The sequence below is a fragment of the Pinus tabuliformis genome, chromosome 1_1, assembly GCF_031772625.1.
Source record: "Pinus tabuliformis cultivar Carrire ecotype Pingquan chromosome 1_1, CPIR1, whole genome shotgun sequence".
Classification (NCBI taxonomy): Eukaryota; Viridiplantae; Streptophyta; class Pinopsida; order Pinales; family Pinaceae; genus Pinus; species Pinus tabuliformis.
Window position 1 is genome coordinate 433,225,696 of NC_142297.1, and position 25,880 is coordinate 433,251,575.

At 37.4% G+C, this 25,880-nt stretch overlaps 2 protein-coding genes across 2 annotated transcripts; both read right to left on the minus strand.

The window, feature by feature from the left end:
* Positions 1-3,578: 3,578 nt before the first annotated feature.
* On the minus strand, positions 3,579-4,680 carry LOC149213570 (uncharacterized; the record flags this gene model as incomplete). Its single annotated transcript, XM_089389073.1, has 1 exon — positions 3,579-4,680. A coding segment is annotated over one exon (789 nt), but the record flags the coding sequence as incomplete, so codon positions are not given.
* LOC149213571 (uncharacterized) lies at positions 4,560-11,162 on the minus strand. The gene is given in 5 exon segments (XM_089392051.1): positions 4,560-8,489; positions 8,631-8,909; positions 9,030-9,327; positions 9,330-10,112; positions 10,236-11,162. Coding segments are annotated over 5 exon segments (5,649 nt in total). The 5' UTR covers positions 10,781-11,162; the 3' UTR covers positions 4,560-4,745.
* Positions 11,163-25,880: the final 14,718 nt, after the last annotated feature.

A 25,880-nucleotide genomic window follows, 5' to 3' on the forward strand; every position in this document is an offset into this window, starting at 1 on the left:
AACCATATCTTGTAATGCATTAGCAAGAATTACCACTCCTAAAACTATCAAGATAGAAGGACATAGCAAGAAGCAAAATGTTCAAGAAGTGAAACATCACATCAAGCATCAAGAAATAAATCCGACCATATCTTGTAATATATTGTAAGGAATTACCACTCCTCAAACTCTTAAGATAGAAGGACATATCAAGAAGAAAAAGATTCAAGCAGTGAAATATCACATCGAGCATCAACAACAAGTTCTCCAACTTTTAAAGGATAATGCCACTTTGGTGCAGAATCGAATGAAACAACAGGCAGATCAACATCGCAGTGAAAGAAGTTTTGATGTAGGCGAATGGGTATTTTTATGGCTACATCTCAAGCAAGCTATTTATGAGAAGGAAATGTTGGCAATACTACATGCACTTAAGAAATTGCGACCTTGCCTAATGGGAAGACACTTCAAGGTAAAAATGGATCACGATAGTCTTAAATACTTTTTAGAACAAAGATTATCCTCTGAAGAGCAACAAAAATGGGTCACAAATATGTTGGGTCGTGACTTTGAAATCATCTACAAAAAAGGGAAGAAAAATGTCGTTGCAGATGCACTCTCAAGAAAGGATGAGGATGTGGAAGCATTGTTTTGTGCTATTTCTATTATCCAACTAGATTGGATAAACGAAGCAAGGGATGAATGGAAGAAGGACGAAGAAGTGTGGCCACTCATTCAAAATTTGCAGAAGGTCCCTGTTATAGACATTTTTGTGCCTGACAGCAGGGAGCATGAAAAGTCAATAATCCAAGGGATCCAAAGTCCCTAAACATGTTGTTCTTACCCTTAGAAGAACAAGGTCAGCAAACCACAGCTCTACAGATCAGTTCTCCACTGAAAAACACTCAAAAACAGGTCATTTCTGGATCATGTCAGAAGCCCTGTGGTGTACCTGCGCTGCATAGCAGGTGCAACAAAGCCCACCTGCGTTGCATAGCAGGTAGAACAAAGCCTACCTGCGCTGGGCGTACCTTGACATGTGGAGGAATCTTTTCTCACAGTGCCAGTGCCCTGGAAGCTTCCAAATTGACACTTGGAGCAGAAGATTCGCCTAAGTAATGAGTTAAGAGGTTCTAGAACTCCAAGTGGAAGATAGAAACTCCGAGTGGACTCAAGGACTGAAGATACAACTGGGGTTGAAGAGGACAACAAGTCACACACACAGCTGACTTATCTTCACTTCAGAATTCTATATAAGGATCTCATCCCATGGGATCTGGAGGCCGGAATTCAGAGCAAAGAATCGTTGTTGGTTTGCAGTTGTGAGCATTGGGTGATTGCTTGAGGGAGGTGAAGAAGAGATTTCTCTCCGTCGGGAAGGTGATGCTGGATTGGACCTCTCATGGTTGTATCACCGCCTGAACCTTACTTCCATATATTAATAAAGCATTTGAGGTTCTTCTATTCGCATGTGTTTCAATGATGGTTTGTTTCATTTGCGTCTTTGATTTATGCTAATCCTTGAATCGATTATACATGCATGCTTCTTGTAGTTTCCTTTTCTTGTCTTATTTGCAGGATCTCGTGTAGCTGGGCCCGTGAAAAGACTTGTATCTGGGAGCAAGCGGCAAACAAAGGAGATTGGATCGACCATTTGCGCAAGACATCGGTAAGTGGATCTCTTCCTTTTATCTCTTGCATGTTATAAAGAAGAAACTTTAGATTGCTTTGCTTTCAGCTGTTGCTAAGGAAACTGTCACCTTTAGAGTGGGTTAGGGTCATTCCGAGTTGGATACTTTCCCCCACAACAATCCCAGTTCAAACAATATTGTCAGAACTTGACGAGGAAGGAAAAATCATATTGGAACATAGAGCAGTCACAGAAACAAGAACCCGACAACTACGAAATCGATCAATTTCAGAGTATCTCATCAAGTGGAAGAACTTACCCGCTCAAGATTCCACATGGGAGGACAAGAACTCTATACAGAAGCATCAAGAACTACTCAAGCGTTGAGGACAACACTTTTTGAAGGAGAGGGGCATGTTAGGTCCCTATACTACTAGTGTAACCCCTTATTGTTATTAGTACAACCCCCTTATTATATTGTTGTGCCCATGTAGTCCCCATATTGTTATTATTGTGCCCTTACATTATTATTGTTATTTCGGCTCTAATTATATTATGACCCCTTAGACTCCTATATATAGAAAGGAGGTCTTGTCAGTTGTATGATCTAAGAATGGTTCATTTGTGTAATGTAAAGGAGGTTGCCCCCTCGAAGAGGCTTATTTCTAAGGAATTGATCTATCTTTTCTATTTTTTTGTGAGTTGGTTTCATAACAAAGACGAAGTGTGGATCCAAAAAATATTGCGAAGTTAGGAGAAGTCTAATGATGTTGCATCCAAAGACTTCAATTAGTAGAAATGAGTATATGAACTCTAATTTCCTAGGAGCCTAAGTGCAAAGGCTTTTGGATGGTTGTTTGACCTACAAGAGGAAGATAAGTGCAAAATAAACTAAAGGCTACAGGAAGTATGGAAATTACCATATGCATTGCAGTGCCATAGAGAAAAAGTAGGAGCAACTCCCTTAAAATGGTAGTTTCCCAACAAGTGATGTCGATTTTTGCTAAGACGGAGTGTCTAGGAGCATAACAATAGAGAACAACAATTGAAGCTATCACAGGTCACCAATGGCGAGATAGACAAGTTGTGCTAGCCACTATCTATTGTGAAGTTGAGCTCGATTTGGGCGAAAATGCGAGAAGCATAGCCAAAATCACCATTGGCTAGGACTTCACAGAGGAGGAGTCCCAATTCATAGATTTTTACAAGGAATACAATTAAGATCTAAGTGCATGGTGCTTAGAGTATTATTGTTTCGAATGATGATTGACATGTAATTGGATAGAAACATTCATATTTGCCACAGGGGTGTTCTTCCACGTCCCTTGGTCCTTTGGCTAGGTGGGACATCAACAACCCATGGAACCCACTCCCCCACGTTTCAAAAAACACCCATTCCAAAGTATTCTAATTTCAAACTTATTTTAATAACATTTTTTGTTTTTTACTTTATTACATTAAAACTATTAATATATTGTTATTTTAAAATACATCTAGTGTGAACCATGAAATAATATCTTTAATATATTGTTATTTTAAAATGCATTTTGTGTGAACCGGGAAATAATATATTTAATTATATAAAATAAGATATCATCAAAAAAATATAATATATAATTTGTTTATTATAAAGTTTTTATTTATTTATTCAATTTTCATATATATATCTATATATATATATTTCTTAAATTTATTTAAATAATTGTTTTTAGCATTATGATAACAGAGAAAAAAATATAAAAAAAATATTAAATTAATATAATTTATATTATATATTATATTTTTTAATAAAAAATATAAACATTTTATTGTATATCTTAAATATCATAAAAGAAAATGAAACACCAATTAAAAAAATATACAATTCAATAGAGGTAAATGAAACTGTTAATGGTAGAAATACATCAAAATGTCAATGAAATGACGTATTTCATTTAAAAAGGAAAGAAGAAAATCACTCTAATTTATTGAACATCTTTAGTAATGTATAATTGAAATTGAATATGTTTATAACTTTATATTGTTTGAATGTGAAACTTTCAAATTTCACCTTATAACCGTTCAAATTTGGTCTTCCAAACTTTTTGGTATTTGCTAGTGCAAATTACAGAACAAAGATTTAAGTTCACAACAAACTGTATGATTCAGAGCATTTTTACTATCAGTGCTGCTATGAAGAGATATCACAACAACCCATAGTTGAAAATGTCAATTACAGGGCTTCGTTTCGCTGCGGTTCACAGACTGCAATGACCATTCTGGGGCCACCGGTGAACATTATACTAATGACGAACTCTGATCCCAATATTTGCTTTTGACCTTTCCTTTTGAAGCGTCTGTTTCTTCCAGCGGCGTCGCAGCGGCTTCCCTACTCCAACAGCCCGCCGACCTTTCTTCCGTCCTTGCCGCAGGAACTTCCATCCTCCCCTACCCAGCAACTGCAGTTTCCCACAATGCTTTGTTGCTAGCACCTTCAACAACCCCATATGTTCCAGATTTCCATGTTCTTCTAACTCACAGCAGTGTTTCACGTTAAGCATTCTAAGTTTTGTCAACTGTGCCAGCCCCCCTATGCTCTGCAGTTTCCGACACCCACCAGCATTAAGTTTCCTCAATGATCTCAAATGTTCCAGACCTGGAAGTTCTTTTAACTCGCAGCAGTTCGCCACGTTTAGCACTTCAAGTCCTGTCAGCTGCTCCAACCCCTCTATGCTCTGCAGCTTCCCACAGCCACTCGCATCAAGCTTCCACAACGACTTCAGATGTTTGAGACCACCTGGAATTTCTTTTAACTCGCAGCAGTTCGCCACGTTTAGCACTTTAAGTCTTGTCAGCTGCTCCAACCCCTCTATGCTCTGCAGCTTCCCACAGCCACTCACATTAAGATTCCTCAACCACTTCAGATGTTTGAGACCACCTAGAATTTCTTTTAACTCACTGCAGTTTGCCACGTTTAGTTCATAAAGTCTTGTCAGCGGCGCCAATTCCTCTATCCTCGGCAGTTTCCCACAGCCACTCGCATCAAGCTTGCACAACGACGTCAGATGTTTGAGGCCATCTGGGATTTCTTTAACTCACTGCAGTTTGCCACGTTTAGGTCTCCAAGTTGTGTCAGCTGCGCCAATCCCTCTATCCTCTACAGTTTCCCACAGCCACTCGCATCAAACTTCCACAACGGCTTCAGATGTTTGAGGCCATCTGGGATTTCTTTTAACTCACTGCAGTTTGCCAAGTTTAGCTCTTCAAGTTCTGTCAGATGCGCTAACCCCTCTATGCTCTGCAATTTCCCACAGCCACTCGCATCAAACTTCCACAACGACTTCAGATGTTCCAGACCACCTGGGATTTCCTTTAACTCACAGCAGTTTGCCAAGTTTAGCTCTTCAAGTCCTGTCAGCTGCGCCAACCCCTCTATGCTCTGCAGTTTCCCACAGCCACTCGCATCAAACTTCCGCAACGACTTCAGATGTTCCAGACCACCTGGGATTTCCTTTAACTCACAGCAGTTTGCCAAGTTTAGCTCTTCAAGTCCTGTCAGCTGCGCCAACCCCTCTATGCTCTGCAGTTTCCCACAGCCACTCGCATCAAACTTCCACAACGACTTCAGATGTTCAAGACCACCTGGGATTTCCTGTAACTCACAGCAGTTTGCCACGTTTAATTCTTGAAGTCCTGTCAGCTGAGGTAACCCCTCTATTCTCTGCAGTTTCCCACAGCCACTCGCATCAAACTTCCACAACGACTTCAGATGTTTGAGGCCATCTGGGATTTCTTTTAACTCACTGCAGTTTGCCAAGTTTAGCTCTTCAAGTTCTGTCAGATGCGCTAACCCCTCTATGCTCTGCAATTTCCCACAGCCACTCGCATCAAACTTCCACAACGACTTCAGATGTTCCAGACCACCTGGGATTTCCTTTAACTCACAGCAGTTTGCCAAGTTTAGCTCTTCAAGTCCTGTCAGCTGCGCCAACCCCTCTATGCTCTGCAGTTTCCCACAGCCACTCGCATCAAACTTCCGCAACGACTTCAGATGTTCCAGACCACCTGGGATTTCCTTTAACTCACAGCAGTTTGCCAAGTTTAGCTCTTCAAGTCCTGTCAGCTGCGCCAACCCCTCTATGCTCTGCTGTTTCCCACAGCCACTCGCATCAAACTTCCACAACGACTTCAGATGTTCAAGACCACCTGGGATTTCCTGTAACTCACAGCAGTTTGCCACGTTTAATTCTTGAAGTCCTGTCAGCTGAGGTAACCCCTCTATTCTCTGCAGTTTCCCACAGCCACTCGCATCAAACTTCCGCAACGACTTCAGATGTTCAAGACCACCTGGGATTTCCTGTAACTCACAGCAGTTTGCCACGTTTAATTTTTTAAGTCCTGTCAGCTGCGCTAACCCCTCTATGCTCTGCAGTTTTCCAGATCCGCTGGCATTAAGCTTCCTCAACTGCGTCAGATGTTGGAGAGCACCTGGGATTTCCTTTAACTCACAGCAGTTTGCCAAGTTTAGCTCTTCAAGTCCTGTCAGCTGCGCCAACCCCTCTATGCTCTGCAGTTTCCCACAGCCACTCGCATCAAACTTCCGCAACGACTTCAGATGTTCACCACCTGGGATTTCCTTTAACTCACAGCAGTTTGCCAAGTTTAGCTCTTCAAGTCCTGTCAGCTGCGCCAACCCCTTTATGCTCTGCAATTTCCCACAGCCACTGGCATTAAGCCTCCACAACGATGTCAAATGTTCAAGACCACCTGGCATTTCTTTTAACTCACTGCATTTTGCCACGTTTAGTTCTTGAAGTCCTGTCAACTGCACCAAGCCCTCTATGCTCTGCAATTTTCCACAGCCACTGGCATTAAGCCTCCTCAATGATGTCAAATGTTCGAGACCCGGAATTTCTTCCAGCTCAGAGCAATCTTCCATGTCTAGCACATCCAGTTTTGGCAGCTGCGCCAACACCACTATGCTCCGCACTTTCCGACACCCACTGGCTTTAAGCTCCCTCAACAAAGTCAAATGTTCCAGACCTGGAAGTTCTTTTAACGAACAGCATTTTTCCGTGTTTAGCACTTGAAGTTCTGTCAACTGCGCCAACCCGTCTATTCTTTTCAGAGAGTGGCAGTTAACCTTCAGCTCCTTCAGACGTCCCAACGTTTCAAGACCTGGCAGCTCCTCAACTGTGTGGCATGCTACGAGTTGGAATTTCTCGAGCCTTGCAAGACCACAAAGTCCTATTTTCCTCAATGTACAACAGTCGCTCAACTCTAGCTCTATAAGTGTTGCTGGCAATTCTACAACCTCCACCAAAAAACGACATCTAAGAATGTTGAGATGTTGAAGGTTTGGGCAAAGGCCTTCACAAAACGATAACCCTGAAATGTTTGTCCGCCACAGTCTTAAGTATTTTAGCCAAAACATACAGTTGACAATGGAAGCGTCCACTTTATTCAACACTATTCGCCCTTCAACTTTTCTGAGTGGCAGTTTACTCAATGGACACTCCTGTATTTCCAACCGCTGAAGACTGTTCAGCTCCACGAGGCATGGTGTTAAGTACTCTAAACCCGAATTCTCGATTTTCAACTGTCTCAGCTGGGTCAACAATCTAATGGAATCCGGCAAATGTTTCAACTGAATGCAACCAGAAAGCTCCAATTCCTGTAAGCTCCTTAAGTCACCGATGTTATCGGGCAGACGTTTCAATTGGCTTCCTAAATGCAGAACTTGCAAATCACTTAGCTCTCCGATAGCACTTGGCAATTCTTTTAAATTTGTACCAGATAAAAATAATTTTAGCAATGACCGGTTATGTGAGACTTGGGGAGGCCATACTTCAATTTTCGGACAATGTCGGAGGTCTAAGCATTCAAGGGAACTTATCTTTCCAAGAGTTTCAGGAAATATCTGCAACTTTCCACAAAATCTGGAAACCAAATGTTGCAGGTTCTGTAACTCCCCAAAGGAATCTGGGAGCCTCTCTAATTCATTGGCACGAGACAAGTCAATATGTCGGAGGTTCTTTAACCTCCCAAAGGAATCTGGAAGCTTCTTTAAGTTATGGCAAGAAGACAAATGAATATGTTCGAGGTTCTTTAACTCGCCAAGGGAATCTGGAAGACTTTTTAAGTTATAGCAACGAGACAAATCAATATGTTCGAGGTTCTTTAACTCACCAAGGGAATCTGGAAGACTTTTTAAGTTATGGCAATCAGACAAACGAATATGTTCGAGGTTCTTTAACACACCAAGGGAATCTGGAAGACTTTCTAAGTCAAGGCAACCTGACAAATCAATATGTTCGAGGTTCTTTAACTCACCAAGGGAATCTGGAAGCTTCTCTAGTTTTACACAAAAATTGAGCTTAATACGCCGGAGATTATTTAACTCGCCAAGGGAATCTGGAAGCCCCTTTAATGAAGTACAGTAGGAGAAATTAACCTGTTGGAGGTTCCTCAAGTTTTCAAAGGAATCTGGAAGATCTTTTAATGACATACAGAAGGAAAAATCAACCTGTCGGAGGTTAGATAACTTCCCAAAGGAATTTGGAAGAGCTTTTAATGAACCACAACCGTCTAAATTAAGCTGCCGGAGGTTACATAACTTACCAAAGGAATTTGGAAGCATATTTAACTGGGCACTACCGGACAGGTCAATATGTTGGAGTTTCGTTAAATTGCCAAAACAATCCGGCAGCGACTTCATTGAACCGCAGTAGATTAAGCTCAGGTGCTCCAAAGACTGCAGTTGACAGAATTCATCTGGCAAAGTTTCCAGATGAAGAAATTCAAGGACAAATTTTTCGAGTTGTTTCAACTTACCTATGGACTTTGGAAGTCCTAAAAGGCCAGAGTCAATAATACTCAACTCCCTCAAGTATAAAGGTACCTGCAATGTTCACAAATTTTCCAAAAGTGAGTTGGGGCCGTGGATGTCAATTGTAAACGTAGTGGTCTACCAAGATGGAATATATCCAAAAGCCATTTCATAAGGGAAGAACAAGCTCGATTAAATAATTACTATATATACCTGAATATTATGATCTTCCCACAGTGTTTTCAATGTTGCCGACCTGCACACTTGCAGAACCCTTAAATGCTCGATTGGAATCCAGGGAGGGAGGGAAGAATAGGGACATCTATCCCATCTGAGCCATATGAGATGTTGTGACCGTGCAGTCTTGAATATGCTTTCTTCCAAACAATCCCCTTCAACTGTAAGCAGCTTCAACCCGCGCATACCACGGAAAAGATCGCCCAGCTCCGCACGGTTCTCCACCGGCGTTTCAACCATGTTAATTCCACGCACCTAAATTGTTGACTGGAAACTGTTAGAAACAATATTGACATCCTTGCAAAACCTAAGAATTACGATATTGAGACCACAACACTAATTTCAAAACCAATCTTAATGTTTCAAAATACGTACGATTAATTTCTCCGGCAGATTGTCAAGAATGTTCTGCGTTAGGCGGCAAAAACGATACGGGGAATTCTTCTCTCCGATATCTCTGCCCAGGTCTCGAAGATGGTCGTGCATTATTACATTATTTTCGCTGTCGACCTCAATGAGAGACTTGTTCTGTAGATTCCAAAGACCCAGCCATCCATCCAAGTCCAGCCCCTTCCATATTTGAATGGCAGTATCCCTGTCTTCTCCTAGGAAGAAACATGCAATGTCTAGGAATATTTGCTTCTCGTCATCATCCAGGCTGTCGTAGCTGATTTTGAGTCTGCTTTGTATATCGTCGGGAAGCATCTTTGAGATTTCAGCAATTGGGCTGTCCAATAGGTTAGATCGTTTCTTCCACGAAGAAACGCGCCAATCACTGTGAGAGATAACGGTAATCCACCGCACGCATCAATAAACTTACTAACCAGTACCTCAAATTCTGCCACTGGACGAGGCTGGTCAAAGGCATGCAAGCAGAAGAGTTCTTGGGAGTGTTTCTGATTGAGACACTCCAACTTATAAATGGCTGACTCATTGATATCACTGTTTATAAGAAGCTGCTTATCGCGAGACGTTACTAAAATTAAGCTACTGGGATGAAGGGCATCCTTAGCTGGTAAGAGTAATGCATCAAGCTGCGAAGAATGATCCACATTATCTAAAATAATGAGAGCTTGTTTGGATGACAGATTTCGTTTGAGATTTCCTTTACCTTCATCAGTGCTCCGTATTTGTTCATTCGATTGAGTCATGTCCTTTATAAGGTCACTCTGTAAGGTAGTTAAAGACTTTTCTCTGATATCAAATAAAAAGCAAGATTGGCTGTAATTTGATCTTTCCCGGTTAAAGATTTCTTTAGCAAGTGTGGTTTTGCCAATCCCTCCAAGCCCCACAATTCCTATAACTCTAGTTACCCCAATTTGTTGCTGCTTCAATAACTCTTCAAAATCTCTTACTTTTTGATCCAAACCTGTTGGATATCTGGACACGTCGAGTGGCGGCTTTTTAACCTTTGCCAATACCAATTGCACGACCTCATTCACCAGTCGCCACTCCACACTGAATTAATATTCACAAACAAATTACTTATTAGCAGTAAGCAAAGCGTACATAAATAATTTGTCATATACATATCAAACTAAACAATATAAAAAGAGGAACAGGAAGAGATGGAGTTCTCACCCATTATAAGCTCCTTTCAGGTCGAAACCGTCTATATTTGAAACATTAAAAAGAGCCTTTCTCCATTTTTCAATGATGTCGGGGTCGTAACGCGGCTTCTCTTGATGCGTTTGGGAGTCGGTTGTTTTCTTTTGTTCGAGGTCGGTCAGGGCTTTAGCGTACACTCCGTCTTTGCCGAGTGTCCATCGAAGGTCAGCAGGATTAACACCGCAGAAGATTGGAATAATGGTTGACCGGCCCGACTGCTTGGACTCCAACATAAGTAGTAGCTCATTGAGACACCACTCAGACTCTGCATATCGAGGAGAGAAGATTGCGATATGGACTGAGGCATCTCTTATAGCCGCAGCTATTTGAGAAGTGAAGAAATCCCCCTTCTCCATTTCTTCCTTGTCCAGAAACGCTTGAAATCCTAAATCATGAAGGCGATTGTAGAGATGGGCGGCGATGGATAACTTGGTGTCCGGCCCGCGGTGGTTGATAAACACCTGGTAGGGAGCCTTGTTGCCAGACGAGTTGGACGACGATGCCAACGGATTTGCCATGGAATACACAATGAAAAAACAAAGATGAAATGTATGAGAGAGATTGGGATTAAAACCTGGATCCAGTTGATCTCACAAGTGTGAAGAGCCTACCAGCCGATTCCAAGTTACAACCAGGGTTTGGTAATCTTAATATTTTCAGATTCCTCGTCTGGTTGGTCTTGATCTCACAAGTGCAGAGTGGCTACCAGCTGCTTCCAAGTTCCAGCGCGACTTTGGTATGTCTGTGTATCTCTCTCCCAATCTGTTAAGAGCAAAACTGCAACGATTTCGTTTTGTTTCAAACCAGAGCTCCTTCTCCTATTTGGAAACCCTAATTCAAAGGTAGAAAGAGGAGTTATAATGTGTCACGAAATACTACTCATCAAAGGAAGCGACTTGGGAACTTAGTGTGTGAAACAGGGAAGCATCTCGCCACTGACCACACTGACCACACCACGTGAAGACCACTGATCACCGACAACATAACACGTCAGACTACCCATCAAATGAAGGGACTAGTGAATTCCGTGGGTGACAGAGGGGAAGCATCTCGCCACCGACACACCACATGTGAGAGTAGCAGTAGACAATGGAGACCACTGATCGCGCGCTGAGTCGCATGGAGATAGCTTTTTCCCGATGGATGATTACTTTGTTATGTTTAGTTTATGGAAACAGTTGGCAGAGAGGGACATAAAGTTTGTGACCAATATATTATATTATATTATATTAATATTTAAGGAAGCGACTTGGGAATTTACTGGGTGGAAGCATCTCGCCACCGACAACACCACATGGAGACCACATGTGAGAGTAGCAGTAGACAATGGAGACCACTGATCACGCGTTGAGTCCTTTGGAGATAGCTTTTTCCGGGTAGGGCTGGAATTTGAAAACAGACTTATTGGACAAATTTGCCCGTTTTCACACCTGAACGACTGGTTTTCACGGTTTCAAAAAGTAATTTTTTATAATTTTACAATATTTTTAATTATATTTGACAAACGAATCACCTCGTGAGGTCTGTCAAATTTCATTCTTTGCTCCCCATTATGTTTATGTTTATTTTATGGAAACAGTTGGCTGAGAGGGACATAAAGATAATATTATAATAATGGTTAAAAGTCTGTTAAATTAGCAATTTGTTTGATATGAGCAATTTGTTCGTCAAATATAGTGAATTTATTTTGGCCATCAATATTTTGTGATAAAATGTTTGAAATAAATATTAAAATTGAGAAATCATCACACTCAAAATATACTTTAAATTTGAAATTCTTACCTCACTACTCGTACACACATTAACTGATTACACGGACAGATTAGGGCTGGATAGGCATCACAGGGACAAGTTTGACAAGGGAGTTGGATTTCAAATTACAACCTTGTCTGGGTATGTTTAGGTTTGTTGGGTGTACTTGGGCGAAATATTTCTGGTAATGTGGAAGATTTTGGCACTTCTATCCAATCAAATACTCTTTTTTTTTTCAGAAAGAAAAAAACATCATTGTATTATATTGAGACAATATAAAAGATCCAGATGGTACAAAAGTGGCCCAAAATAGATGCTGGGAAGCCTTGATTTTGAAACACCGTGACCAAAAACTGAAGGATGGGATCCTTTAAAGAGGATGAGACCAACATCGTTGAATCCAAAAAAACATGAGATATAATAAAAAATAAATAAAAAAACAGCCATCTGTGCATCAAATGCTGAAACATATCAGATATGAATCTGAGATTTTTAGAGATTGCTGGAATGCCATATATCAGGTTACATACAGGAGAAAAACAACAAAAATAAAGAAAAGAGAAACTGTAAATATCCAAAAGAGCTTCAAGATCCAGGGATAGAGAAGTCCTGGATAAAACATGAATTCTCTCCATCCATTACCTTCATGGACCATGAACCTGAACCTAATCGCAGACCCTTCTTTGAGAGGCAGTCAGGTTGGAGATCCTTCTTTGACAGGTAGCCAGCTTGGAGATTCTAAGCACCGCACATGTGTCCGATCCAATCAAATACTTATTTAAGAAAAGATGATTTAATTAAGATTTTAATATTATTTCTTTTAAAACCGTTTAAACAATAGATATTTAACAATTATAATGAAGTCGCTTGAATCCTTAGTTGGATAATTTCCAAATGATTTATGGGTGAGAAACTCAATGGGTGAATAATGTTAATTTTTAAATAATTATATATAATTATAATTTATTTTAATTATTTGTAATTAATTATATTAGTTAAAGAATTAATAAGTTAATGATAAGAGATATTAATTTGTTAGTTAATTAAGGTGAGAGATTTAGTAACTAATGGTTATAGGTATGTTTGTTAATAGGTTAATTGTTAAGGACACCAAGGAAAACAAAATGTTAATTGTTAAGGGCTAATAAATTAGTAGTTGGGGTTATTTTGGCTTATTGATTTATGGGTAATGATTTAGGTTTATAGTAATGGGTTGAAATTAATATTTTAGTGGCTCATGTTTAACTTAGTTTAGGTTTACAAGGTTAATTTGTTAGAGGCTAAAGCCTTAATGTTTTGATGATTAAATAGAATGAATAAATTAAAGAGGGCCAATAAGATAATTAGTTAACATAATAACATTTATATTTTTAACTTCCATTTTCCATAACATTAAAGTCTCTATATGTAAACTTTGCTGTTTGAATATAGTAAAGTTCATTTTGAACTTAATAATGAAAATAATGATTAACAATAAAATATTGATAACTAAATAGTTAAAAACATGATAGGAAATATCATTTTGTTTTAAATTAATAAAATGGGAATAAAAATTCTCTAACATTTAAGAATTAATATTGGTTAATGCCCTCATTTCTATTACTTGAAAATTATTCATAAAAATTTTTGATTTTCAAAATTTCACAAATTATTTGGGTAACGTGGCAACAGACAACCTAGCCAATTGGGGGTGTGGGTAGGCAGGTAGAAACCTTGATATAAGGGGCAAGGAGTTAAGTGAAATGGAAGGCATGAGAAGTCTAGAGGAAATCCTAAGAATAGACAAGGAAAAAGGAGAAAACCCCTTATCGGGGTGTGACGCCTGGAGGATTTAGAGGAACGAGAGGACGATCAGTGGGCATGGTGGGCCGAGGGTGGTTCTGCAGGCCAGTTGGCATGGCAGGCAGAGGGAGAAGAGGCTGGACAGGGGCCACGAGAGCTAGCAAATGGCAGTGGAGTAACAGGCATAACTGGGCAGGGACAGTCGGTAAAGCAGGTAGAGGTAGGAGCGGATGGCTAGTTGTCACGAACGACAGAGGGAAGAAGGCAAGGAAAAATGCAACGGAAGCCGACAAGTGGTGAGGCAATCATAGAAATCTCGCGGCAAGAGCAGTTGGTGGTAAGCGAGATTTAATAATCGACAATGATGGGAAATGTAGTGGAACCCCATTCCCAGACTCTCATGTGGGAGAAAGGGCGGCGGAGAGAGGAAGAGATCACGTGGTGGGTCCTTCGAGCGACATGCAGGGCAGGTGGAAAGAAAATCAAAATGGAAAGAAGGGCAGGCTGAGAACCATTCGCATGTAGTAAGACAAGGTAGGATATGCAGCTGAAGGTGGTGAGAGCCAAGGGTTGGAGGATGTCGAGCAACGTTCGGCTATCATTTGCAAGAACTGGTATGTGCTCTCTGTTTTCACTAACGATTGTCTGGAAAATATGAATCGGCTCCTGCTAAGAATTAGTTTAAAAGGATGTGTGAAAGTGAATCTGGATGCAAAACAATGGATAATTTTAATGGTGCCCTCGGTTGCTTTCAATGTTGAGGCCTCCTGGTCTTCATGGGTATTTGGCCTATCATCTTGGGGAGAGATCAACAGGCTTGTCATCCTAGGAAGGGGGTTTGGGAACCCTTATCTTAGCCTCAGGGTAGATAGGTTCCGGGGTATGAGTAGAAAGTTGAGTCATTATGTGGCCAACTGGGTCATCCAAATAAGTTTCCACTGCATCTGTCGGAACATTTTCTGTAAGTTGATATGGTTGAGAATGTGGCTTGAGAAGGAAGGTGTCTCAGATAAGTGCAGAAGGCTAGAAATTTTACCTAGCCTTGGTGCCTCCCTTGACTTTTTGATAGGGTTGATAGGTGCGGTAACCACTCTCTCGTGGACTGGTATTAGAATTGTAATCTAGTGGGAGATTGAAAAGCAATGTCTGACCTACTAGGGTAGCGATAACTAGGGCAGAAAGAATATTTGGAAACCAGGGGGCAGGGCTACAATTATAGTTGGGTGGAGGACGATGGAAGTCTTACGTGAGTCGGTGAGAGGGGTTATTCAAATTTTCATGGGAAGAAAACAGGACGATGGTGCTGTTATTATCCTTCAAAACTTTGTGGGGGGAGTAGGGAATAAGGGTGTAGATGGAGTTTATCATAGTTCTCAGGGCACGGAGTGGATGAAAACACTTGTGGCCGAGAAGTCTCACCCGATATGGGGGAAGTTTGTGGGGAATCCCAAAACGAGCGAGGCCAATTCTCAGGTTGAGTATCCAAACAAGAACAGAAGGAAATATGTCAATTTCATTACCAACTCACAGAGCACAAAATTCTATGAGTCCACTATGGTTAATTTGATGATGACTTACAATGTTGTATTCCTGGTTTTTGTTATAGGTAGCTTAAAAATCAGAGTGCAGAGAACTCTGAAGACTCGACACTTAAACCATGCTCTAGTCATGACACAGGTGCCCCACTTGGAAAGGAAAGGAAAAAGTAGAAAAAATAAGAATTGGATGACGAAGGGAGGTAACCAATCGGGAAGGAAAGGAAATAGGGGACCGAGAAAGGCCTGAAAAAAGATGAAAGGCCTAGAAGTGACTTCAAGCAAAGGCCTAAACAAAAGAGGCAGGAAAACAGGGAAGGAGAGTATGTAGAACCTGATCAACACATACTTTGTAGGAACCTCGGCTTAGGTGAAAGCAATAATCTCCAAATGGGAAAGAGAACTAAACACAAACATTGAAATTCAAGAGATCGAGGCAGAGGAACGGGAAACAATCATCAAAGACCTAGGAAACATCAGAGGACGCCAAACGATGGTTCGCCAAATTATCCAGCAGTATTGGGTCTTGAAAAACATCCTGGCCTGCGCTATGACAACCTATAAGGAAAGAGAATAACTGAAGGAGGATAGACCAGCAGACCCAAGTATGGAAGACTTGCAAAGGGAGATACAATCTATCCAAATGCAGATGTATAACAACAACCTCACTGTGATTTTGGGTTTGAGCACGAAAGCCCCGACCCCTGTGCATTCTTCAAATGAATGAAGCAGACTAGTAATAATAATTTTGTCTATATGATGGCTAGCATTTACTTTTTTAGCAAGAATTATATAGTAGATAAAGTTGCCAATGTAGCATGGATGGTAAGAAAAACTCTTTTCAAATTTTGGACAACATTCGATACAGACAGGTGGCCAACAAACCTGGTTTCCTGCAGGCAGGTTAAGGCCACTTGCAATTTTGTAGAAATCATACTTATTTTCATGAAATATCAATAGAAAAAGGGATCTACCAAGCTTACACAAAAAAAAAAAAAAATTCACAAATTATATTTAATAAAATAAAATAGTTATAAAATTCATATTTCATCAACCATAAATCTCTAAATATCCAAAAATATTTTTAAGGACTGATGTAACTCTTGTACCTTTTGTTTTTTTTAATTGAAATCTAGCAATAATGTTTTTGGTTAAATTATGGCTTTTTGTTGTTTAAAATGTATTTTTAAATGCATAAATGGATTTAGTGTTTGATAAACCCCTAAAAACTTAAATTGTATAGATTTCACAACTCAAATTTGTGATTCAACAATTTCTAGTTCTATTTTAAGTAAAATTGATCAATTATATACCCCCAAAAAACCAAAACTTAAAAAAAATAAAATATGACCACTTTAAAATAGTGATTACAGAAATGAACTCTTTTTTTTTCCAACAGAAAAAAGCATATACTTTTTATTCACATGAATCAAAGTATACATAGAGAGGTTTAGTAATAAGAAAATGGATCATAAAAAAAAATACATGGCTGCTAGTTGAGTCAAATAATCGAGCCAATATACGTAGAAAATGCTTTATTGTTCTAGTGCCTAGGTAGAAAACAACTTTAATGGTTGTAGCCAGTAGGTCAATGGCTTGTTTAAACAACTGATTAGTTAGACAATTGTGTTCTCAATGAATATGGAAAAATTTAAGGTCCTTCAGAAAACTCCTACAACTACGTAATCTTCAATTTCCATGGTGAATAATTAAGTTGTTTAAAGAACTAATATCGTTTAGCCAATCAATGAGCACTTAAGAGTCATCAAATACCTGAAATCGTTCCACGTTTCTTTTTTAGGCAAAAAGCAATGTGAATCACAACCCCATAAGCTTTCCTTTGTTTTTTTGCCTATTCCCAATCCTAAATCGAAGGAAAAGGAGTGATCAAACTTCAGATAAAAGAGGATGTATGCTCCACATTTGTCAGGGCTCTGTTCTTAGCCTTATCAAAGAAGGCCCAGGATAAATCTCTGGAAATCAATGCATCAATAGAAACACATGCAGGTTTAATGTGCCTCTCCTCTTTGAGCTCAAAAAAACATTGTTTGATTTGGTAGACCACCCTAGAAATATCAGTTAACAGTGGTCCTCGAATATGATCCTATTCTTGGAAAGCCAAATTTTCCACATAAAAAACAAGGCATGAAAGTAAACATAGTAAGTACAGGTGATGTCAACCAATTAAAGATCCACTCAACAAGATTTTTTCCCTCGCATACTCTAGGACATGCCAAGTCAAATTGACTAATCTACCAAATAGAGAGGGAAAAGTCACATCTGGAAAAAATATGACTCACAGTCTTTGAATCCTTTTGACATAGTGTGCACCAACTTGGGCCTACCCAACCTCATTTCTGCAAGTTTCCATGTGTTAAAATGTTTTTGTGGAGTGTTAGATAAACAAATAATCAAGTTTTGAGAGGGAATTTCCACTTCCATATTACATTGTACCATCAAAAATGCCTTGTCTCCTACTCATATTCCTCTGCTACTCCATAAGCTAGTTTGGTCGTGACCACTCCATTCTCTTTATTTCTGGTCCATAACAAGTGATCTAAACCTTGTCTTAGGGACATTCCGTTATATGCTAAGGAGCTAATGATTGAAGACCATTCATTTGTTTTGATCAATTGAGAGACCCAATACATGTATTGTATACCACTTCTTCGATGGATCAATGTCATCTAGATAGGTTGCATTAGAAAGTGTGTTGATGCCTATAAAATTTAGAGCCAACACAAGGTTTAATGATAACCTCTTGATTCCATCCCTAATGGTCCAAGGATAATATGCTATTAGGGCTTACCATATGTTTGACCCCACTTTTCGTGATTTTAAATGTGATCTTATCCATTTAGTTCAAGCGTTTTCCTCTAGTACTTGTCCCTCATTAGTCTAACACAAAGACTTGTATCAAAAATACATCTCCAAAGGCTTTTTGTTTTTAGGTATTTAGCAAAGGAGAAAATATTCCTTATCCCCCAACCTCCAGTCTTCTTTAGCTTAGCTAATGATTTCCATGTTGATAAATAGAAGCTAGTTTTCCTTCTACCTTGCAATAACAAAGAGAAGCACAACATTTAGATTTTCTCCAAAATAGTTATGGGTACTCTAGCTAGTGCCAACCAATAAACTAATTTTCCTTCCAAAACAGATTTAAGTAGTATAAGTCGATTGCCTAAAGTGAGCTAGCGATTGCACTAGTGGGTAATCCTACATTCAAGCTTCTAATTAACCATAACCGATCTATGATTCTATAATTGTAATCTTTTAGTTGATAACCTAAGTATTTCAAACCAACTTCGAAAAATTAAAATGAAAAGGAATTAAATATTTAAGATCCATCAAAAGGTGATCTAAAGTGCCATTATAAAGGAAAAAGGATTTTGTGTTACTTATTTCAATTCATGACGCTTCACAATAGAGATTGAGGGAATGCTAAATGGTTCTTGACTCCCCTAGGGATCCATGTCTGAAAATAAGGACATCATCAATAAATAGAAGTTGTAATAGTCTAATTAGAGAAGCAAATTGAATACCTTTTATTTGACCATTCCTTATAGCTTCATTTAATTGGATGCTTAATCCCTTCTCTACTAGTAGAAACAAGAAAGGAAACAATGGGCATCCTTGTCTAACTCCCTCATTTCCTTAAAGAGCTTTTTCAATGAACCATTCACTAGAAAATAAAATTGGCTAAGGTAACACAAGCCATAATAAAACTACTCACTCCCAATGAAAGGCCAATTTATAAAAGGATCAACCTCAAAAATATCTAGTTGACCCTGCCATACACCTTCACTAGATCTAGTTTCAAGACCAAACCCAACAAATTATTTTCTTTCATATTGTGAAGTCCCTCTTGTGTGGTTCTAATGGAATCAAGAATTTGTCCATAAAACAAGATCCCAAATTGTTCTTTTGTTACACCTTGTGTCAAGAATTATCTTAATTTGTAAATGAGAATTTTAGCATCAAGTTTGTAGAGGAATTTACATACTGAGATGGGCCAAAAGTCTAAAAAAGTCTCTGAAGTTGACTTTTTAGGAATTAATGTGATGAAAACTGCATTTAGCACACCTAGTAATCCTCCCCTTACTCTAATCTCCTCCATGACCCTTGTTATGTCCTTACCCAAGAGATTTAAAAAGGTCAAATAGAATTCAACTATTCAGTCATCGGGGCTTAGGCTTTTTTATTTATTTGCCTTCCTGAGTGCCCCTGACTTCTTTCTCAGTGACTATCTCATTTAATTTCAAATTCTCCCTATCATCGAACATTTGTGGACAGGGAGGAGAGGACCTGATTCACCTTTGAATCAAGACTAGTATGATCAAAAGGCCTCCATGTGGAATGTACCAAAGTTATAAACAAGCTATCATGTAACCAATGGGAATTGAACTTGAATGGTGATCTCTACTTTTATTAAGGCTTACTCAGTTGCAGGAAGATAGGGGAGTGGTTCAAGAGACCTAATGTTGTATCCACTACCCAACTTCTATATGGCCCAATAGATGACAACAAATTTTCAGCTATAAGGTATTGATGTAGTCTTTTTGAAATACCATCGTTCAACACCCTCTTATTTCTCTATATCAACTTGAAACTTATAAATTATATTTCTAATAAAGTACAAATAGACTTTTATATATATATATATATATATATATAAAGAGTTCATTATTAACCATGGAAAATTATTATTATTTAATGACATGTCTTATCTAATCAGTGACCAACATTATGACATCACCCTCCACAATAACAAAGACATTTAAGTAGTTACATAATCAATTTTCAAGTCATACATTAATATGACCCTTAACTAATAAAATAACTACATATTAATAGGTTCATTTATTATTTTATTTTTTATTAATAAAATAACTCATTTTCTTTATTTTGCTATATAATATATTTTAAATTAAAATTTATTTTTAATATATTGATTTTAATAGAATTAAGATAATATTAATATCATTTAAATATCTATATTAATATAGATAATACACTCTAACTAATAGATGAAATGATTTTTTTGTTTTTTCTTTTTAATAAATTTTCTCAAAATTTTATAGATTTTTATTAATAATCACAAATTGTTTAATTTGCAAAGTTTAAGTGCCTCAAGGGTTTTTCATGGTGGTGAATTCATTTATATATTCAAAAGTGCATTTTAAACAATAAGAAATTACAACCTCTTTAGAAATTGTATTGTCAAATTTTGGCTAAAGAAACCATTTAATCTATAAAGTGAGCCTATAAAATTATTTTATTTAGAAAAAAAAAAAATTAAAATCTTGATGATAATTCTTTGTAAAATCAATAATTTAATATTTTATTAATATTTTCCCAAATAATCTATATATATATATATATATATATATATATATATATATATATATATATATATATATATATATATGCTTTCTATTATATAAAAAAAAAATTACATTGTTGTAGTAGTTGTCTATCTAAGGATTTTTGACAAAACATGGATATCACAAAACCGAAAGAAGAAACCCCTAGGGATTTTTCAAACTCAAAAGAATATCCTAAATTAGGGATGATCTTGAGAGCGACTTTTCTTTCCTCTCTTTCTCACAACCTTGGTCAAATCTACAGGATGCAAATTAACCAAAGTAATTTGCAGATTATTTTTGAGAGTTGAAGGAGATTCCTTGTCGACATCAGAAGATGTTGATTCATGACCATTCTTCAACATACCCAAAAAGATTACGAATTGCCTGTTTGCAGAAGGGACTGTGATCCCTACTGAATCCTGATAAGGTCGGTGAGTAGCGATAATTTGATCTTGGTCCCCCATAATCATATCATCATCGACGCCCTCATCCTCTTAATTAGAAATAGAAGAAGTCTCACCCTCTATAGGGGGCAGGTCACAAGGTTTACAAATTTTAGATTTTGAAGTTCCATTATGACATTTCTTGTTAGAGTTTGACAGAGTGCAAGAATTTTGTAAATGGTCAGTTTGAAGACAACACATGACACTGAAACGCAATATTCTCATTATCCAAAGATTGGGTCCAATGATAATCATCAATTTTTAATTTTATTTGAATCGACAACCCTTTTATAATGCCAATTTACACACATATTATTCCATAAATGTACAAGCCATACTACCCTCAAGAGGTGTTTATGGTAGGATAACGACCCAAGGAAATACCTATGCTCTGAAAAACTTAACAAGTGCCATAGATGGGCAGACAAATTAGGAGGCCAAACTCATATTGGAATCTTGGTGATGATTGTTGTAGAGGGATCGAAATCCGGAAATCAAGGGATTATGAACAAACTAGATTTACCCTAGAAATAAGGCCCACTAGTTAGGACCTTCTAGTAATCTTTTCATTCAATGAACAACACTACAAAGAAACCCTTAGAGCATAATATGACCTTGCACTTCTTAGTCCACACCACATCAATCAACTTATAAAGTTATGTTGAATGTGGTCATAAGCCATTGAAGTGGCAAATGAGACCTGACTCAGTGTAGAGTTGAAGCTAGTCCTCTAATGTGAAGTTTTAATAGAGGGAAAATCCTCAACTTTGTCCACCTGGGACAACCTGGGTGTTGTCTGGGGTTGTTGATAGTTGGAACCTGTCTTGAGGGCATCCTTGAGGAACAAAGGATTTGAAGCCAAATATGCCCCACCGCCCTAGCTCCACCATTCAGGCATGAAATAAGAGAGATAGAGGGATCCTTCTTAATGACATAATCTTCGAGTACCTAGTCCATCTTAATTTTCCTTCCTTTGTAAAGAAGCCTTAACGAACCCACCGGAATTCGTTTCAACTGTTTAATATTCGTTGTGAGCATGTATACACCATTAACTTCATTGAACATGATGTAGAGGGATTCTCCAAATAAAGATATGACAAATATTGGGAATTTTTGGAGATAATTGAGTCCCCAATTCCTTCCTTGTCTAACTGGTGAATTTTTCCAAACACATTGCATACTTTCTCACCATTGCCATTCCCCTTGTAGGTGTCTCGTTTAAAATTTTCAACAAACATTTTGCAGGCATCCATCTCCCTAATGGCCATGCTATGCCTACTCCTAGTTCCCGTATAGACATCATAAGTGGCACCATTTGCATCAAGAATGCCATGTTGAAGATCTCTAAAGTGTGATTTCAAACTCACAAGGCTTGAATTCAATTCGATCACTGCTTCATGAACTACGACATATTCAATTTCTTTAGCCATGCCAACAATACCTTTATCTACAAGACCTGCAGTGACACCCATAGCTCCGACAAAAAATTCTACAACCATCTCAAAAGATAAACTATTATACTTAGCATTAGGTTAGTATTCAAAAACTCTTTGACTCTTTTGTAATTCATTTCAATTAAATAATATTTTCTACATTATTAATAATATTTTACAAACTTTCAATTTTCTTAAACTTTTTAGATTATTTATTTAACACAACATATTTTAAAAATTAAATCAAATTACATAAAAATATTGTAAGTTTCTGCACTATATATATGCACAAGGACATATTTTAAATTTAAAAATAAATACAATCAAAATATATCAAAATTCGTTTATTACAACCTATTTTGTTACGTTGTAAATATTTGTACTAAAAAAGAACATTAGTTCATTTCCTCAACTCACGAGTAGGGTGAGCTCGGTGAGTTTTGTGTAATGCAGAGTTTGAGCAAAGGAAAGTCAAACCGCACCAAACAATTTAGACACTTTTTGTTTAGGAAAATACAAGTTATAATTATGTGTGGATTGAGAGTATAAATAGGGAGGAACCAATTCATATCATACATTTTTCAAAGTATTAATAATACTAACCGCTTGAATAATAAAGTACCCAGTTCTGTCAAAGAAACTATATAATTATTTGTAAAAATTTGCAATGTTGAATTAGAACATCTATGTTAAAAGTGCATAAATTATGAATTCATCTATAATGATAATGATTAAAAAATTAGATTTGAATGGTTTAATCTGAATGTCTCAATTATACATGGTTATGCTAAACCAATTAGCTATATGTTTCAATAAATTAAAAAATGAAATAATAAATTTAATGATATACAATTCAAATTTAGTGATATACAAATCAAACAAAGTGATCAAACATAGATGGAACTTCATAAAATCTAAAGAAAATGCATATAAATCTTATTATAAAAAAAGAAAAATCATTTTTTTTAATCCAAAGGAATGGAAATCAAACCATTTAAACACAATGCACATTGTTTCAATTTATAAAAAAAAACATCATGATAGCCCAAGTTTTAGTTGGGAAGTATGTAGAAAATTCATTTCACTAATTAGCTTAAGATATTTGTGGAGTGTAACATAGACCTACTATTTACTAAGAATTTTGTGCATCATGACTTAGTCCTAAAGCATATTATTTATTAAAATTCTTTTATTTATCTAATAAAGATGCATATTACCATAAATGCATCTATCACTACATATTCATGTTCAACAACGTTCAATTGGAAATCTTCCCTTTATGTTGGGAAGTGGGGATATAGGGTGAAATCTCTTCCCAACAGAATCCATTACCACCACATGAAGAGCATTTAAGGAGGAAGGATTCTTTTGTTTGAATATTTATAGATCCATCACACAGAGTTTTTGGAATTGATGTTTTGACTCAGAAGGTGTGGCTCATTATCATGATTGAAAGATGAGAAATCTAATCAAGACCCATGAAATAAATATGAGAGACGTATATAGATGATAAGTCGAAGATGAATGTTAAAAAAGAAAAGTTAATCCAAGAAGTTTTTTTTTGTTTTTGTTGTTGTTGTAATGCTCGACTTTATATTACTGGAGCAAACGAGCACATATAGTATGACTTTGTGTTATTGGCTGCGTAGATGGGAAATTGGCCCAATAACAAAAATTGAGCAACTTTAGATTACATAGACTATGTTTTACAATTTTATCCTTGGAAATAAAAGATTGTCTAGACATAAAACTGAAAAATTCAAAATGACAAAAATATTGACTCATTCCAGTTGAGCCATCCACAGCTAGGCTATGATAAGTTTTACATTCCATAATTGAACTTAGACTGAAGGCTAGACTTATGAAGAAATTCAACAAGGACTCCTAAACTGACCATTAACCAACGTGCGAATAAAGGGAGGCAATCTACCCGCCTTGATAAGCTGAGGTCGAGGATGCTGAGTGAATCACAATACTTCCCATGCATTGAGACTCCAAATCCATTGACCATGAACTCCATGTCGATTACATGCTACTATGAGATTGACTGGTATGGAGAGGATTGGCGCTTCAATCCTCGCTTGATAAGAGATCTCCAGAGGATGGAGCATGGAGTTGAAGATGCATACTCGACCATCTTGCATTCCATAGAATAGAGCCTTTGAGAATGAACAAGAACCCAACTAAAAAGAAAATGTCAAGAACCCAACTGAGAGGATTGCACTACTTGATTTTTCCCACAAAGACTATGCAATTTAGCTCGAGAGCCAGGTGGAGTGGAATTGAAAGATAGATTAGATAGATGGATCCCCATAGAGACTAGAGGAATTTGGAAGGCAACGAATTTCCCAAGGACAAATGCATTGCAACCCGAATTCTCCAGACTGGAAAAAGACATAGAATTACCATCATTGGCTCTTAGACGGAGTGCATAAACACTGCAGTAATGATATACATATCTATCGACACTAACCATAGTTTTTTCGTCACCCAAATAAACTATACCACCTATGAAAGACCTTGTGAAATCTATAACATAGTCCCGCGCTTGAGGAATGAGAAGGTGGCTCACGCGTGAGGGAGGAATGATACAAAATAATGTTTGTCCATCATGAAATTTCTATCTGTGTACCTTCTCTCAATGAGAAGTAATGTCTATGTGAACCTATTCATCAACGTTGTGTACCTTCGACGAAGTGGAGGAACATGGCAAGCCATGTAGCTAACCCAACCATATCCGTCCATCATATCAATGACATATACTAGTGTCATCACCCGCGGTGGGTGTAAAAAATACAATTAATAATAATACAAATAAAAATTAATATAATATGTAATAATATATAAAAATATATGAATAAAATAAAGAAAGGAATAAAAATAAATAGAATAATAAGAATATGCAATAACAAACAAAAGTTATAATTATAAGTATAAGTAAAATTATCAATAAAAGTTATAATTATCAATAAATAAATAGGGAAAAAAACCCAAAATAATTAACAATATAATATAATAATAATATAATATATAAACATAATGAAGATTAAACAAAGTCTTTCAGTAGAAATCACATGAGATAATTTTCATCTGGTCTTGATGATGAACCACACTTGTTTGTTCGAAACGTGTCGGCCAAAAAATTCTCTCATATGATTTCTATCGAAAGACTTTGTTTAATTCATTACGGATAATAGAAGCTTGAATGCAGTAATGAAGATTATATATATATATATATATATATATATATATATATCCAATTTTAAGGTCATGGCCAAGCCAGGCACCAAATTGGTGTATGATACCC